The sequence below is a fragment of the Haemaphysalis longicornis genome, unplaced genomic scaffold (genome assembly GCF_048455015.1).
Source record: "Haemaphysalis longicornis isolate Haplotype H1 unplaced genomic scaffold, Haemaphysalis longicornis Haplotype H1 scaffold_8, whole genome shotgun sequence".
NCBI lineage: Eukaryota > Metazoa > Arthropoda > Arachnida > Ixodida > Ixodidae > Haemaphysalis > Haemaphysalis longicornis.
This window is the reverse complement of record NW_027526445.1, coordinates 48568641-48586042: the sequence shown is the minus strand read 5'-3', so window position 1 is coordinate 48586042 and position 17402 is coordinate 48568641. Positions and strand designations below refer to the sequence as shown.

The window sequence follows — 17402 nt, the reverse complement described above, 5'->3', positions numbered from 1 at the left end:
CGATGATGATAATGTGGGTTTTGTTTCTTTCTTGACTTTTCCTCTCGTTTGATCCAGTTGCATTTCTCCCGGCGCAAGTCCTTCCTGTACGCACTCGTCGACGTCCGCCACGCGCGCTGACGTAACGGTAAATACAGGGCAGTGGCCTTATTCAAGTTCGAAAACAGCAGCAGACGGCTTGCGCGGTGGCGACATACTTGCGCCGCGCGCTACTGGCCCTTGATGACAGCGCGTGGGGAGCGTTGTACCGTGAAATACGAGTAGTCCTTGGCTTCTAGTTATCACTGTGAAAGCTAGCGTTTTTTGTACCGCAAGCTTACCATGGTCTCCGGGCGCCTACTTGCTGCCACCAGGCTCGCCTTTCTGCGCTCGAAGTTGCCGCATCGCTTGATTTCATCATCTCAGGTGAGCGGCCGCGAAAACGATCGTTCGATCCCTTATTTTGGTAGGTGTTACCTTACGCGGCTCACTGCGAATGATCTAGCCGGTAAACTGCGTTGTCTTTTTGGCAAATCGGTACGTCACGCAGTTCGGCTCGAAAGGATAGCCTGGAAATTTGGGCTTGCCACATGGAAACGCACTTTGCTGAACTTGCTACGTATGTACAAGTTATCTTTTTTTTTTTTTTTCTGCCGTTAAAGCAATTGATGATCCGCATTCGCTGTTAAAAACAGTATACGCACATCTTTAAACGTTATCCGCCCCCTTTTTGCACCGTGAAAATCTATAAACATCGGAGATTTGTTTTCTAGCTCTTTATTTGAAGCGTCCAACTTTTGGCCCCATTTCCACAACTGGGACACACCAGCACGTGCTGCATAAAGTTTGCGGAAAAAGAAAAAAATATATTTTTCGAAATTGTTTTCTTAAAACCGTAGTTGGGTCTTTGCCTTAATTCAATTTTTTCATAATAATAGTAATAACAGTCATAACAGATGGTTATTTACAGACACTCAAAAAAATACAATTTCCTGTTTGATGTGCGAGGAAAAAACGAGAAGAACCTCACACACGTGCTCCTGTATGTCTTCTGTCCAGTCTTCCAGGGAAAAAAAAAAAGACAGCGCAACGCACATGCACACTCACTTGCACGATCCAGGGGGTGAGAGCAATCCACCTCCGAGAAAAATGCTTACACGGGCCCCAAATTGTTTTTAAGGAAACATACCCACTCATTATTACCATCTGCACAAGCTCAAATGTGGTCCAGCTGACCAGAGCGCTCGTTCACTCAAACAAACAAAAAAAAACACAGAAGTGCATTTTGTACGTAGCCGTCAAATGCACAGCACACAATTTGAACACGTGCAGTCTTAAGGCACTTTCAAGGAGATGCATACCTCAGCTTTGCTAATCATATATGCTTGTTCTGAACCGTACGAGTTGCACACTGCTGCACTGCCTGTAGCTGGCCATCCAGAAAAGCCTGGGAAAGGTTCGAAACTGAGCTGCAGTATTGCCTGGAAGGGAATGCATTAATAACAGGGTTTGCACAGGTCCTTGAAAACCTTGAAAATCCTTGAATTTAGAAGTGTAAATTTCAAGGCCTGGAAAGTCCTGGAATTTTTAAAGGGTCCTTGAAAACCCTTGATTTTTCTGGAGAGAACCAATGGCCCTATCTTTTCACAAGAATTTAAAGTGTTTGTCGTGAATTTTAGGTGTTAAAAATGTAAACAAACATTGTAACATTCAAGTTTAAGTGTATTGCGTGAAATAACGAGTTGTGGATTCTCATTATTACGAGGCAACATCGGGGGCAGCACTCCTCAATAGAATTCATGTCACGATAAAATCCCGTGAAAGTCGGCTTCTGTTCTCTATCTTGCATGTTCCATCTAGTCTGTGGACGGCCTTTCATTGCATGTTTGCTGTGCCTGATACGCTCCATCTGCGTTTTCTTTTCCGTGCAAATGGTGGACGTGTACATAGTTCATCCTGCCTTATAGCAACACTTGCCGAGTTAATTTCAGCTGATACTGTTCCTGACAAAGCAGGAGATGCGGGCAACATTAAGTTTTGAAATCAAACAGCCTCAGCAAAACACGAAGAAAAAAGAAAAAAAACCTCTAAATACAAACTATGAAATAAAAAATAATGCTGGGGGAGCATTCATAAACCCATAGCGCCTATCTAAATGTGCATTAATGTTCTTAGGTATTGGGCAATAACAAAATATTTCATTGTGTTGAAAAAGTTATAAATAATCCCAGATAAAACATAAGATGGGTACCTTGAAAATGTGTTTTATGGTCCTTGAAAACCCTTGAATTTTTTCTTTTGAAGCCCGTACGAACCCTGAATAAAATGTGAGGGCTGCAACTTCCCGGCATGTCTTTTTGAACATCGCGATGCGTAGCACAATTCTCTGTGCACCGTGATGTAAAAAAGGGGCCAAACTTCCCGCAATTACAAGATTAACGCATCTCATTGTAATCTCCTTCGATTCACCACTGAAGTGGCAGTGTGGAGAAAAAAAAAAGGTATGGGGTGCAGTGGAGCTTGAAAGGATTGCCCAAGCACACTAACAATGGAAAGTGTTACCTACATATGCCATGGCACTGAACAATAGGATCAATCTAGCGGATTGCCACTAGGCAAGCTTCTTCATCATTGTCTTTGTGGTTACATCTCCTGCACATTACAAATGAACAGTATAAATTATGCGAAAGGTCTTTGGGTCACACAAAACACCTTCCAAGCAAACACCTTCCAAAAAACCGAAATTACCTTGGCTATGGCAGTGGAGGTGTGAAACCCAGTCTGTGTGAGCCCTTGAGTACTGGAAGGTTGGAGGGTGCTAGAATGGGAGTACCATGTGGGGTGCTGTTGGTGTCACTCGGGCAAAGATGGTCCAGGCAGGGAGCAATTGTTGTTTTGCCTTAGATAGTCTTTGTGGCTGGGAGGTAAACAGCTGCGTGTGAATCATATGCATGCTGGACTGGCAGTAATGCATGCTTCTTATGGCTACTTCTTAGTGCAGAGGTATCTTAATCTTAATTTACATATTTTGCTGATAACTTTTTTGTGAGAACCAGCAAGTAAAATGTATTCCTTCCAAAAGGTAAGAAAACACGCATACAGGGCAAGGAAGTTACTTTTATTCAGCACCCTTAAAATTGGTGGCCGCTGTTTGATCAATCAGTTCGACGTTTGCGGCAGCACCTGAAGCGCTGTGCAACACAGCTTTAAAGTTAGGGCTTTGCAGGCATTTCACCTTTGAGGTGTCACTGCTTGACTTTTTGTTGCAGGTATGTGTTTGCGGGGCTTATAGAACAAAAACTATTTTTATTGCCCTTGCAGTGCAGTATTCTGGCATCGCTCAGTTCCAAGTAGAAATGTTCTAGATGTTGCACGTGTGTCAAAATCTCTAGCGTCACTTAATCTGGAGCGGCTAGAAATATATTCTCCCGCTTATTACTCGTGATGCGTGAAACGTTACCTCTAATATGTTGTAGCCTAGAAAGAATGTGGCCTTTAGTTTTTTCGAAGGAATTTTTAGATGTTCTATATCATAAGCCTTTGCACCTAGTGTTGAAAGCCAGCTGAACTGAAAAGTTGGGCGGGTGGTAGCTAACTATGGAATTCATCAGGCTAGTGGATAATAAGTGTGAATTAATAAAGGAGAGACAAAATGCACACTACAAATGTGTGTTTCGTCTTACCGGTATCTTGGTAAGATGGTAAGCACTGGTAAGCTGCATTTTACCAGTACTCACCTACGGGGCTTAAAATGAGGACGACTCAGCGAGCAGTGGAACGGAAGATGATAGGTGTAACATTAAGGGACAAGAAGAGAGCGGAGCGGGTCAGGGAACAACGGGTAGCAGAGTGGATCCCCGGAGAAGGCAAGCGCGGCAGAGGTGGGCAGATGAGATCAAGAAGTTTGCGGGGATAAATTGGTCGCAGTTAGCACACGACCGGGATAATTGGAGATTAATGGGAGAGGCATTTGCCCTGCAGTGGGCATAGATAGGCTGGTGGTGGTGGTGGTGGTGGTGGTGGTGGTGGTGATGATGATGATGATGATGATGATGATGATGCAAAGGTCCAAGCGTGGCGGTGCAAGCAAGCTGGCAACCTGATTGGACCCTGTGTGTGTAGGTGCAGAGCTGCGACCAAGGTGCTCAGCCGCGGTCGGTGCTGGCAGCTGAGTCGGAGGCCTTCTACGCACCCGTGGCCCGTTCCCACCGCATTGGGACCACCAGTCGGCTGGAGTTTGTGCCCGACGACGCCCACAATGGCATCCCCATGTACAGCATCCTCAACACGGACGGCACCCTGGTCGACGGCGTTGAGGATCCCGGGGTACGCCGTGCGTGCAGTGGCATTGTGGGGTTGTGTTAACTTTGTGGAGCATCAGCAACCACCTAGGTCTGTAAGCCGGTGGCCACGAACTGCAGCTTGAGTTGGAAAAAGTGCGCAGAGCTTGTTCACTGTGCAAGAAGGGTTCTCGGGCTTCTGTTGCTGCAAACGAACCGCTGAACAGGTATAGGAAGAAAGAGTGTGGCGATTGTGTTTTCATTCCTGGCCATATTCATCACTGCACTTGCACTCTGCGCTTCCTCAACTGTTTATTTTTATCATCCAAGCAAGGATTTGTACATTTCTTGGTAGGTCACAACCTTTCATTGTCGTGTATGATGACGAAGTGCAGGTGACAACCCTGGATTATGATGCAAATACATAGGATTGCCCGTCACGACACATTGCTACAATACATATATTTGCATTGTTGCTTGTTTGCTTTAAACTCAGCATGCCCAGCCGCAATAAGGAAACAGCACCCTTAAACATCTTCAGTCCCTTGAGGGACAGTCAGCTGCTTATGCCATGTTGGCGAAAGATCGGGGTAGAGCTAGCCCGCTGTCCCAATCGGTTGGTGGGCGCAATTAGATTATTGCCGTTATTTTTGTTGATGCAGGACAGTTGGCAGCAGCACTGTCTAGTTTACACTGCATTTATCACACACGTTACATTAAGGGACCCTTCTGCTACTACAGAACATGTTACCCTGTGTTATCTGAAAATTTGTTCACACAAAATTGTCTCATCTTGCCAAATCAGAAAAAGAGAGAAGGCGACAGGTGTGCGTGATGAGAGAAGGTCCAGTGAAGATGGTGTGGTCCTGTTGGTTTAGGTCCCGAAATACGCGATTTAGAGTGTGCCAGCAATGATGGAAAGCCAGGAAGGCTGATGAAGTAGAAAGTGCCTCTGTGGGTTTCTAAAGGTACCGTATTTTCCCGTGTACAACGTGCCCCTGCTTATAATCCGCATTCCAACTTTCAGCCCGCAGGAAAAAAAAAAACAAATCCTGGCGTATTGCCCGCACATTTGATACAGGAAAGGCTGCACCAAAGATACTGCTCAAGCAACACATCACATGCTATGTAGACAGAAAAAGCATATATTTAGCAAGTAGAATACACTGACTACAAAGTGAAGGTCACAATTCACTAATAAAATTCAGTTGTTAGAGAGCGCTCGACCTTGTTTTCTCCTCCTTGTCCTTGTATGTTTTGCACAATCGCTGCCATGGAAGGCTTAGTCAGTGCTACTGCGAAGGTGCTTTACAGCACAATGCGCATTGCCATGAAGCTGCACTAAAGGCAAAAGCCGCATATTATCTGCACCTCTGCTTTGGCACTGAAATTTTGGCATTTTTGGTGCGGGTTGTACGCGCGAAAATATGGTAGTTTGGTAGCTATACATCTCGAGCAGCGCTGGCTGCGTGCGTGGCGCTCAGCATGGCATAGCACCACAAGGTTCGTTGCTCTGTGCCCGCTGATGTGTGTTTCAATCTCTAACAGCTACACTGAAATTGCAGTTCACCCTTGCAATGGATAGCAAAGTGTTTTTCTTTTTCTCCTAAAGACCTGCTTGGATAGCAGCTGTTTACTGAAGATTCGACGATTTCTACATGACTGGATGTGCTGACGCAGTGGCTGAAGTTTGGATTTTGCCACTGGCTGCCCTCTCCTCGCACAAAGGGGCAAGGCCTGTGCTATCGTAACGGAACAAGCACCAAGCAGTGTCTGTTATTTCTAAAGCGATGTGCTGCACCTGAATTCGTACCTCTATTCCCCTACATTGAAACACCGCCATCCCAGCTGGACAAGGACAAGCTGGTGCGCATGTACACCAAGATGGTGCAGCTCAACATCATCGACCGCATCATGTACGAGTCACAGAGGCAGGGCCGCATCTCCTTCTACATGACTCACTATGGAGAGGAGGGTGTCCTCATCGGCAGCGCGGCAGGACTTGACGACACTGACCTTGTGTTCGTCCAGTACCGCGAGTACGGTGAGCTTCTTGGCACTCCTGGCGTCACCTTTAAGGATTATAGTTTTTCTTGGGCCACTTAATTGCGAAAATTTTGGTCTGTCCGTCTGTCCATGTGACCCTTGATTTGGTCACCCAGCCAAAAGCTAAAAAAATTCTGTAACGAGAAGTTAATGTAGGCAAGACATTTCGAAAGCACTAAATTGAGTGTCAATTTTCAAATTTGTCAACACTGTTTTTTGGCAAAAAGAAAACGTTAGGCATGTATGAGGCAAAACACAAATGCAAAACTGGTACTAGCACTGTTCTTTCAATTAAAAATATATGTGGGCATAATTTTTGCCATATCAAGCATAAAAAACGCATTAAAAGCGACATTTTAACCGCTAAATACAAAAAGGTCTCGCCCTCAAGTGTGGAGCCACATGGGTCGAGCTCAATTTTCAGAAGGTCTCTACAAATTACGTGGCAGTGGTGGCAGAGGTCTACCATTTTTTTTACACTTACAACAAAGGGAGCAGACACGCAGCTGTTTCCTTCACTCCTGCCTCCACTCTGTTTAGCAACACTGTGTCCTCACAGAGAGAAAGAGAGAGAGGCTCGTGTATCAGTGTGCCAACTCCGAAAGCACACGAACAAGATGTGTGAACAGTTAGGGTACGTGCGGCGTATGAGCAGGTGTCCCAAAAAGTAAACGGAGCGCGGGTTGGAGATTTTGAGGGGATTTTTCAGACATGCGCCTAGCCAGCAATCTCGGAGTGACTTTTTAAAAAGTCATTCTAACCCGCCGCGGTGGCTCAGTGGCTAAGGCGTTGTGCTGCTGAGCACGAGGTCGCGGGTTCGATTCCCGGCCGCGGCGGCCGCTTTTCTGATGGAGGCGAAAAGCAAAAACGCCCGTGTGTGCGAGATTTCGGCGCACGTTAAAGATCCCCAGGTGGTCAAAATTAATCTGGAGCCCTCCACTACGGCGCGCCTCATCGCCTGCGTTGCGTCGGCGCGTTAAACCCTACAATCAATCAATCAATCAAAAAGTCATTCTAATATAAAACCGGGCCGCACATATTCTATTTATGCTGGCGGCCGCGTAAACTATAAATTATTCTAATTTCACAAAGCCATGGTCCGTTTACTTTTTGGGGCACCTGTACAGTGCATGGTCTCAACTGTGGCCAACGGGGCAAAGTGGCGGCCAAGATCGACTGCTAGAAGACGGGAAGACAAGCGTTTCTCCCTTTTCGGCGTTGTGGGGGGACCTTTCAGCCACCCCTCCACAACAGCTCTAAAGGAGCACTGGCACGAAAATTTTATGTTACACTTTTATTGCTTTTATCGATGCCTAATGGTCTGGCCAACCTGAAACAGCACTTCAAATACTTCAGCGCACGATAGTTAATTACATTGAATGGCCCGAAAATTGTTTGTTTCAAATTCCCGTGCTTTCATCCCAAACAGCGTATATGACAGACTCCCTGTCTGACCTCACCACTTTGTGCGGACGTCATCGGCGCCTGCTTGAGAGGGTGTTGCGCGCGCTCGCCGCTCGTGGGGTCGCGCGCGTGAAGTACGTCACGAGTTTTTGACGAGCGCTGTCGTGTCACTTCTTTTTCCTCTCCTGGAGTGATGTCACGCTGATGTCCATTTGCTGAATGCCGCTCCGCACGCTTCTTCGTCAGCGCGATAAATGAAATCCAATTGAACTATGTTCTTCGCGTCGCAGGCCGCTCATATTTCAGCCAGGGTATTCTGTTGAGTGAAGGAAGCGAACTGTGCAATAATATTAACGCCGAAAATTGGTGTCAGTGCTCCTTTAAAGGAGCCATGAAGAGAAAATACAACTTCGTGTAATTTGAAAGAACTAGGATTCAGTATCACTCAGCGCCATTACAGCCACAAAAGATGTTTTGCTAACGAAAAAAAAAAAGCAAGAAGTATTTAAAAACTTTCAAATTTTGCGCCACAGTGACGTGTTATGAGCAAGAATGACGTCATACGGGCCAACAATAAACTATAATTTTCAGTGCGTTAACTGCACGTTAGCATTCAAGTGATGCGGTCAAGTGGAACTAGAGGCCCCATTACACACGTCCAGTCATGTGTCTTCACGACAGGTCAGTTAGGCGGCCGCCAATCGCGCAAACAAGGTTCCGTGACGTCATAGAAAAGTTGCGGGAAATTGGCTAGGGGGTCGCGACTGCTTCACACGTTTTCTTTAATATCTCCGTTATTTGTTTGAAAATTGCGATGATATTGGTATCATTGTTATCGGGACTAAGCAGTCTCTCTAATAAACCCAACTTGTATTTTGTCTTCATGGCTCCTTTAAGATAGACGAAAGATTTATGGAACAGATGCATGCTCAGTGTCTGGGGTGGAAGAATGTAGGGTTACCTGAGGGAAACAGCAGTTGATATGGTGAGCGAGAAGTAGAGACGGCGTTCCCTTTTCTAGCGCTAGTGCAGGAATGGCAGCGGTGATGCGAAGTTCATTGTCAGTGCGTTTATTTCAAGGTGGCACGTAACCATTAGCTGCTCTTCTCATCGGTCGCAGGAGTCCTGCTGTGGCGGGGCTTCTCGCTGAACCAGACGATGCAGCAGTGCTTTTCGACGATGCACGACTTTGGCAAGGGCCGCCAGATGCCCATCCACTACGGCTCGACCAAGCACCACGTGGTCACCGTGTCCTCCACGGTGGCCACACAGATGCCACAGGGTGAGCACTGCTCTGATGCCTCTTATTAAGCTCGCTTGCAGCCTGGTGGCTGGTCGCCTAGATTTTGCCTGGATTTCTTCGCCCGTACTCACCATCTTGTCAGGCAGGAAGGGGTGTGGAGTTTGCCGTTGATTTGGAGGTACCGTATATTCGCATGTATACTTGGATATTGCCCGCACATTTGATACAGGAAAGGCCGCACCAAAGCTACTGCTCAAGCTACACACCACATACTATTAGACAGAAAAAGCGTGTATTTAGCAAGTAGAATACACTGACTGCTAGGCGAAAGTCACAATTCATTAATAGAATTCAGTTGTTAGAGTGTGCTTGTCCTTGTTTTTCCTTCCTTGCCCTTGTGTGTTTTGCACAATCGCTGCCATGCATGGCTTAGTCAGTGTTACTGCGTAGGAGCTTCACGGCACAATGTGCATTGCCGTGAAGCTGCACTAAAGGAAAAACCCCGCGAATTATCCGCACCCCTACTTTGGCACTGAAATTTTTGCATTTTTGGTGCAGGTTATATGCGCGAAAATACGGTAACAGGATGCCAACAACGTGAACACTCAGCTGCTGTGTGTTACAGTGATGTTTAAATGAGCAGCACTTCAACTTTGATTGCTTCAACAGATGAGAGGCTCTGTGAAGAGGCAACACCCAGGTCATAAAGAAAAGAGGGTTAAAAAAAGGAGCAATTTATGTTCACAGAAATCGTTTAAACCAATTGCACACACTCAATTTTTTTTCTTTTTGGTTAATGAGACATGCGGGCTGTAGTGTTTAGATGTTGGTGTCTGCCTACTCCTCCTCCAGGCCTGGTTGCATCCATGCAGGAAAATGTTTTTCTATGCACCGAAGTGAATGCTCATTGCATACATCTCTGATCAGTCACAACAGTTCTTGATGTCACTTGTATTACGTTTTAACAAACAGCTCTGTTCTTTTCTTGAAATGCCCTTGTTTGCTACTGCCTACTGTAAAGTTCCGAAAGAACACCCATGCAAAGTACAAGGATATCAAGTGAAAAATATGGGATGGGTGAACTCTCGGCTCATGTGCGAAAATGTGGCTGCACCTTTAATTAAAACTACGGACATATCAAGTGAAAAATACGAGATGGGCCAACTTTCGGGTTGAGTGTGGAAAGGACAAATAAGGGACTGCATCAGCACATAAATAGATGACTCTCGTTTATTTTGTCACTCATCGGCGCTAAAGCCATCGGATGATGCGTTGCTTTCAGAGTCGACACGAGCTGCAGCACTTCATCCACCATGCTCGCCCAAGCTTCAGGTCCACTTGCCGGTTGATTGCTTGCAGAGGGCAGGTGGTGGCTGAACTTGCCGTCTTGAGAACTAGTGTCAAGGCTGGTCGAGACGCTGTGCCGCTTAAACGATACCGAGGCATTATCTCTAGACAGTTACTCCCACGCCTCCGACACAAAGCTTGCAAGGGTGGTTCTGGTACCCGGATCTCAACTGTGCACTTTTATCTCTTCGCTGTTCCGTCCTTTTCGTCTGCTCCGCCTTCTTCCTCTTGCGAGTCACGCCAGTCTCCTGTTCAAAATCAAGGCATTGGCGGTGTTCGTGGCCGCGGGACATTTTGTGGAGAGAACTTTCCATGCTTTCGAGGGTGTCGAAGCTGACGTAGATTTAGGGGGTGGGTGATCTTAGGGGTCTTTTGGTAAATTGAATGTTTCATCCCTAAAGAGGGGTGGGCCATGTTTGGGGGGGTGTTCTCTCAAAACTTTCTGGTAGATGCAGCTAAAGGGGAAATGTGGTGTTCTCTGTTGCCACAGGATGAGGTGGGAACCCTTGCAATTAGAACAGTGTGGCTGGGTTGGAAGGGCTACTAACAAAGTTGGAGGCTTCACATGAGTGGCAGGAACGAGTTGGGAAAAGTGTGGAGCGAAATCTGCCGAGGAAAATGTGCGAGCAGATCGTGTGATGGCCTGTGTTTGTGGTGGGTGCACGCAGCGGTGGGCACGGCGTACGCCTTCAAGCTGGCCCAGAAGCAGAAGTGCGTGGCCTGCTACTTTGGGGACGGCGGCACGAGCTCTGGCGACGCCCACGCGGCCTTCAACTTTGCCGGCACCCTGGGCGCACCACTCATCTTCATCTGGTAGGTGGCAGTGCACATGTGCGCGCTGTTGCAACCTTGCCGCTTGGCTTGCAAGTTGTGAACTTTGCGAGAGTTACGGTGCTTGCAGAAGAGGGGCTTTTACAATGTGACATTATTATATCGGGACTTTGTGTTGGGCAAAAGCATGCGCCCAACCAACCGCAGTTGGATACAGCATGTGGACAACATGTTCGATTCCCGGCCATGGTGGCCACTTTTATGATGGAGACGAAAAGCAAAAATGCCTGTATGTTCGAGACTTCAGCACACGTTAAAGATCTCCAGGAGGTCAAAACTAATCCGGAGCCCTCCACTACGGCGCATCTCATCGCCTGCGTTGCGTTGGCACGTTAAACCCTACAATCAATCAATCAAATTAATGGATACAGCATGTTCACCAGTGTGGGTCACTGTGTGCGCTACCATGATGGTGTTTCAGGTTCTCGCGAGATCAGTAAACTGTATTGATGAAAATGCAGCAGTACTTGGATAAGGTGGGCATGTGACTTGTCGCAATGTTTGAAAGGTGTTAAACGAAATTTGTTAGGGCTTGTAGATTTTGCCAGAACTGGAGATGGCTTTATGAAAATGTTGCTGCTGCCCTGGGACCTGTGCCGATACGGTGTGCATGCCGATGTGAGGGATAGGCAGCCAATGGCAGAGCCAATCCCTTATCAGACAGATCCGAGGGGTCACCTGCGTCATGCAACATATGTGTATGTTGCATATGCCTTTTCTGGAAATAGACTAAGATTGGATACGGATTTGCTTGCCGTATGATAACAATGTCAGCTGGTCTGTTCGCTTGCTTGTTCGAAAGTTCCATTGGTGCGGGAGAGTCGGGCGCTGTCATTCCCTTTTTTTTACATAATAAGTCGCTTGTGCGGCACTTATCTAGTGGTCCTTTTACTGTGCATGCCTCCTACATCGAACGTGACCAGCAGTGCTGTTTAAGCAGCTGACTTGCTTATTCGTTCTGCGCCAGTATTCTGTTGCTCAAACATTGTTTGTTGTGGAGTGTACCCTAACGCTCTTCTGTGTGTTTTCAGTCGAAACAACGGCTACGCAATCTCGACCCCATCCCACCAGCAGTACAGTTGCGACGGTGTAGGTACGTACACCTGGTGGAATTTGTTTCCACTGTCAGACTAGCTGCTCAGGCCGTAGCCAAAAGACTCACGCAATTCTTAAGGGAGTATACTGACACCGACTTTGGGGGTTAACCCTTTTAGGGTCATTGACGTACGTGTATGTCCCCTGCAAACACCTTCAAAATGGTCAATGACGTACATGTACGTCATCACTTGTATGTTTAAAAAGCGCGCCTTTTCCGATCATTTCTCTCGCTTGGCATGTGTGATACTGTGGAAATATAAGAAATTTCTTTCTTGCACCGATGGCTGTTTTTTTTTTCTTTTTTATGCTTTACAAAAGGCATGCGCCGGCTATCGCTTGTGCATCCATTCACGTGCAGGCGCGCCGCGCCTAGTTTCGGTTTCATCCTCCAAGTACTTCCCGCTTCTTGCACACGCAAAACTTTTTTTATAATTTTTCTTGTATTACACATGAATAAATTACGTGTATGTAACTACACAAATGATCTTTTTGTAACTTTATGGTCACCCTAAAAAATATTACAAGTTTTCCCCGAAATAGATTCGTCCAACGAATTTAAATTGGCAATAAAAATTCAGCAGAAAAACTTGACCCTTAAAGGGTTAATATTATGCAGTTTGCTTACATTGTTGTTTTTAGTATATTGTTGCACAGTGTAGTACATCACTTGTGGTGAAAGTGTGAAGAGGGTGGTGAAAATTGACCGCACTGTCTTTATTGTGCAGTTACGTCGCCGATACGTACACCTATAAGTCCCACACCAGGGACAATACCAAAACTTAGTTTTAAATCGTTTGTTGCCGCTGTGAGCTTGACAAGCTGGTTTCCTCATTCTCCGATGTCCACAGCCGCCCGGGGCCCGTCGTACGGCCTGACAACGGTGCGCGTGGACGGCCAGGACATTTTGGCCGTCCACCAGGCAGTGCAGGAGGCCCGTCGCTTCGTGCTGGAGCAACAGAAGCCCGTGCTCATTGAGGCCATGACCTACAGGTAGATACACTGCAGCCAGACTCTCAATAGTGCTGTGCCGACAGGCTGAATTTGACTGGCCTTTACCAGGGCTCGACTGCATAGCACTTGTGCTCTAATGCGAAGCTAACTCAGGTACAACTTCAAAACAGCAACGGAAGTTACCCCTTCGCCTCATCACAACTGGCTGTTCCTCCGTATTTCACAAAAAGTGTATTCTTGCGAGTATTTTGAACGGGACAGGAGTCGTTTCTGTGACTTTTGCGCCATAATCTGCTTGGAAACTATTGCAGCAACGACGAAAAAACTGCGAGACCCGCTGCGGTGGCTCAGTGGCTAAGGCGTTGCGCTGCTGAGCATGAGGTCGCGGGTTCGATTCCCGGCCGCGGCGGCCGCTTTTCTGATGGAGGCGAAAAGCAAAAACGCCTGTGTGTACGAGATTTCGGCGCACGTTAAAGATCCCCTGCAGGTGGTCAAAATTAATCCTGAGCCCTCCACTATGGCGCGCCTCATCGCCTGCATTGCATCGGCGCGTTAAACCCCACAATCAATCAATCAATCAAACAAACTGCGAGAGAAAAACCAGACGATGTCGCATATTAAGCGCAATCTCCTTTCAAAACACGCACATACATCGACATTCGAAACTGTCACTTTGACGGAGTGTTGCACTAAATGAGCTATTGTAGTCCTTAATTAAAATACTACAATTTTTGGCTGCTCCTTGTACTTGCATCGGCCGTTGGCGTCTGTCTGGTGTTACCTGCATGCCTACTGTGGAGGTTGTGAACAACTATTGGACAGAGTAAAAGTGTTCAGATGGGACTGTTGGTTTTCTTGTGTTCTTGGTAGTGATGAGGAGCAACTTCACTCATTCTGATTCAAACATGACGCATTCCTTCCCCATTTATAGATGGAGCCACTTGTCATTTCTGGAATGCGGAATATGTGGTCGTGTCTTGGCATGTGTCGCATCTCTTCACAGTGTGCAACTTGGCAGCTGTAAATACTGTAGCCACCTGGTGAGCACGCCAACAGCTGAAACTGCTTTACACCTCAAGGCTGCCTGACAACACCAATATGCCACCCTTGCGGAGTCTGCATGAGCAATTACGTTTGAGTGTCGCATAAATCTCTTTCAAAGTGTAAACTTTCTTTGCACTAGGTTTCTTCAAACTTCTTCATTGTGCTGCCATATGCGCATTACAGCTTTCATGTGGTGGGTCCCTGTTCAATCTTGGCTTTTCTGTTTGTGAAGCGATCTTCACCATCCCGCAGTAGGCACCGTGCCAGTCAAATAATTGCATTAGTGTACTTTTCTTCGCAGCCTAAATGGCAAACGGATTGTGTACACTGCAGCACTTATGCGAGGTATTACTGGAATCATTTTCCATCTTGCGCTGGAACTGCCCAGACTCCTTACTGATAGGCTTCTGCTGATAAGATGATCTCTTCAGTTTTTGCCTTTTTGCACAGTTGTAGTAGCGTCATTGCGCTGTGCAAAGAAACCAGAAGAGTATCTGTGCCCTCCTAATGACCCCAGTTCTTGTCGCACCACCATTGTCCAAGTCGAGACTGGCAGAATAATAGGGTGTACAGTAGACAACCACCCTGAAGAATGCTGGCTCTGTAAATGAAACAAATGGCTTTCAGGAGCCTGTGTAGTTAAGAATGGTTCCCCATTACACAGGATTGGCCACCACAGCACATCGGACGACAGCACGGCATATCGGTCGGTGGACGAGGTGCGGACCTTTGACGAGCAGGGCCATCCAGTCGCACGACTGCGCCACTACATCATGGACCGGGGATATTGGACCGAGGATCAGGACAAGGACCTCAAGGCTGCCTTCAAGAAGGAGGTATGCATCCGCCGCACGGTCTTTTGGCCGGTCAGGCTGTCATCACGCGTGGGCAAAGGGGGGCTCTCCACGAAAGTGTATTATTGGAGAAAAGTCCACAATGTGTCAGCACAAGGATGGCTCTTGTTCTTTGATTGACTCTATCGGATGCGCCCCATCGTTTGTGTAGTAGCTGACCATGACAGTGCATGTATGTGGCAGCAGGTGGCTTCGCTTTCTCGGTGAAGCGGCCTGCCACAAACACAATCCACAGAAACTTGTGGTCTGAAAATAGGGCTGTTGATAATGGCTGGCAGCCCTCCCCTCCTTAATGCTATCAGTGCCGTTTCTGAGCAATGGTGATGATAACTGTTGCACATGGTTTGCGCGGACATTTTGCTTCTGGCCAGCTAGCGGTCACTGCTGCATTTCACACGTTATTCTCTCATCCTCGGTCTGTGCCACCAGAAGCACATGCGACATGGACGGTGCCTTTGTCACGAGATTTCAGACGAAATGTTCTTCTCTTTGTGCAGGTCCTGCAGACGGTCAAGGAAGTGGAAAAGGTGCCCAAGCCTCCGGTCAGTGACCTGTTCACGGACGTGTACAAGGAGATGCCGCCGCACCTGGAGACGCAGATGCAGTACATGCTGAACCACGTGCAGCAGTACAGGGACCAGTACCCCGTCGACCTGCACGCCAGGGAGGAGGAGGACAGCTAGGCTGGCAACTGTCCCGCTATCGACAGCAGCCCGATCACATTGTGCATGCTTAGACAAGGAACTGCTTGGGAAGCGAGAATTCTGCCTGCAGCACTGGTCACACAGGGGCTTGAGCACCATCAAGTAGAAAAGTGGACGGGGGATTGAGAAAGCCTTTTTTGTAGAGGAGAAGGAGGAGGAGAAGTCAGGTGGGGCTGGAAGGACAGATGTTTGGAAGCAGCCAAGCATCGTTGCAGGTGCCGACGAAACCAGTGCCAGCACCATTGTCCACTGCACAAGGGTGGGTAATGGTGGGGTAACGTCTCTGACCACCTGCCTCGCACCATGTGGTGGTTGGTAGTACTACACGATACAGCACAAATTTGAGCTCTCGGAGTGCGTTGAAGCAGACTTTTAGCACCTCAGAGTACAAAGCAGCCAGTGACGTGTCACAACTCCTGGCGTGCGCTTCATTGATCTCCACCAGCCCACGGGCTGGGTAGTCAACAAAATTTTGGGAAGTGTTCCAAGGCCTGCGAGTGTACTGTACCTTGGGCTGAAACAGTTCCACACTGCCACAATGATCCCCTTCACTCGAGCAGTGGGAGGGGGGGCTTTTCTTGTCAACACGTCTGGGCAAACCAATGCCGTCCACAGACTGGCGGGGCCCAGGATTAGTCACAATGGGCTCTGGTGCCATTTTTTTTTAAAGTGTTCATTTACAAGAGAATTCTCAGCTTTTTCTTTTTGGTAACGAAGCAGCTGTTACAAAGTACCCTGCTTTTTATATATTTTGAACAAAGCTGCCCGTTCTCAGCTGTGGTCGTGGCTTTTGAGCCCAGCGAGAACATTGATGAGGAGGAGAAGAGAGATGGGGGAGGGGCTATGCTTGGGTGCTGTGTACACGTTTCTGTGGGCGTAGCAGTGTCTGTCCGTAGAGAATGTGTGGAGCTTCTAATCGGCACTGTACAAGCAATGGTAACTTTGCAGCAGGCTACTTACTCATCACTGTGTACTGTGTGGAACAATAAAGTCTTTGAGATTGCAAAGGATTGATTGATTGATTGATTGATTGTAGGGTTTAATTCGTCGACGCAACGCAGGAGATGAGGCGTGCCGTAGTGGAAGGTTCCGGATTAATTGTGACCACCTGGGGATCTTCAACGTGCGCCGAAATCTCGCACACATGGGCATTTTTGCTTTTCGTCTCCATCAGAAAACTGGCCGCCGTGGCCGAGAATCGAACCCGCGACCTCGTGCTCAAGATTGCAAAGGAGTGTCACAAGGTGAAGCACACTTGTGCACAGTAAACCGTACACGCTTGGTCCCATGAAACAAGCATGTCCAAAACGTAAAACTGTTGCAAGGGAGGTTTTTTTTTTTCCTTTCTCTTCCAGAGGCGACATTCCTTGCCATTGCCTCTTTCACAAATTGCGCCGTAGACTGAGCAGTAGTGCCGTTATCAGCAGTTGCATTTCGAAGTTGCTATAGGGACCGGGCAGCTGGAGGCGTGCGTCACCACTCGGTGCTCCCCTTGTCAGAGGAATGAGCCAGTGCATTGGACCACGCAGCCTTCCGTTGTTTTGGCGCGTTTAATTCGGTGCTTTGAATGTTTTTGGTGTTGTTGTGAGTGGATGTGTGTGGTGAAACGAGGTCTAGAAGG

At 47.5% G+C, this 17402-nt stretch overlaps 1 protein-coding gene across 1 annotated transcript; it reads left to right on the top strand.

Annotated features, from left to right (window-relative positions):
* The first annotated feature begins 23 nt into the window (after positions 1-23).
* Positions 24-16791, top strand: LOC144149541 (2-oxoisovalerate dehydrogenase subunit alpha, mitochondrial-like). The gene is made up of 9 exons (XM_077681162.1): positions 24-405; positions 4102-4305; positions 6108-6303; positions 8830-8991; positions 10968-11112; positions 12162-12223; positions 13077-13218; positions 14888-15059; positions 15575-16791. Exons 1-9 carry the CDS (start codon positions 322-324, stop codon positions 15758-15760), a joined length of 1353 nt encoding a protein of 450 aa, XP_077537288.1. The 5' UTR covers positions 24-321; the 3' UTR covers positions 15761-16791.
* Positions 16792-17402: the final 611 nt, after the last annotated feature.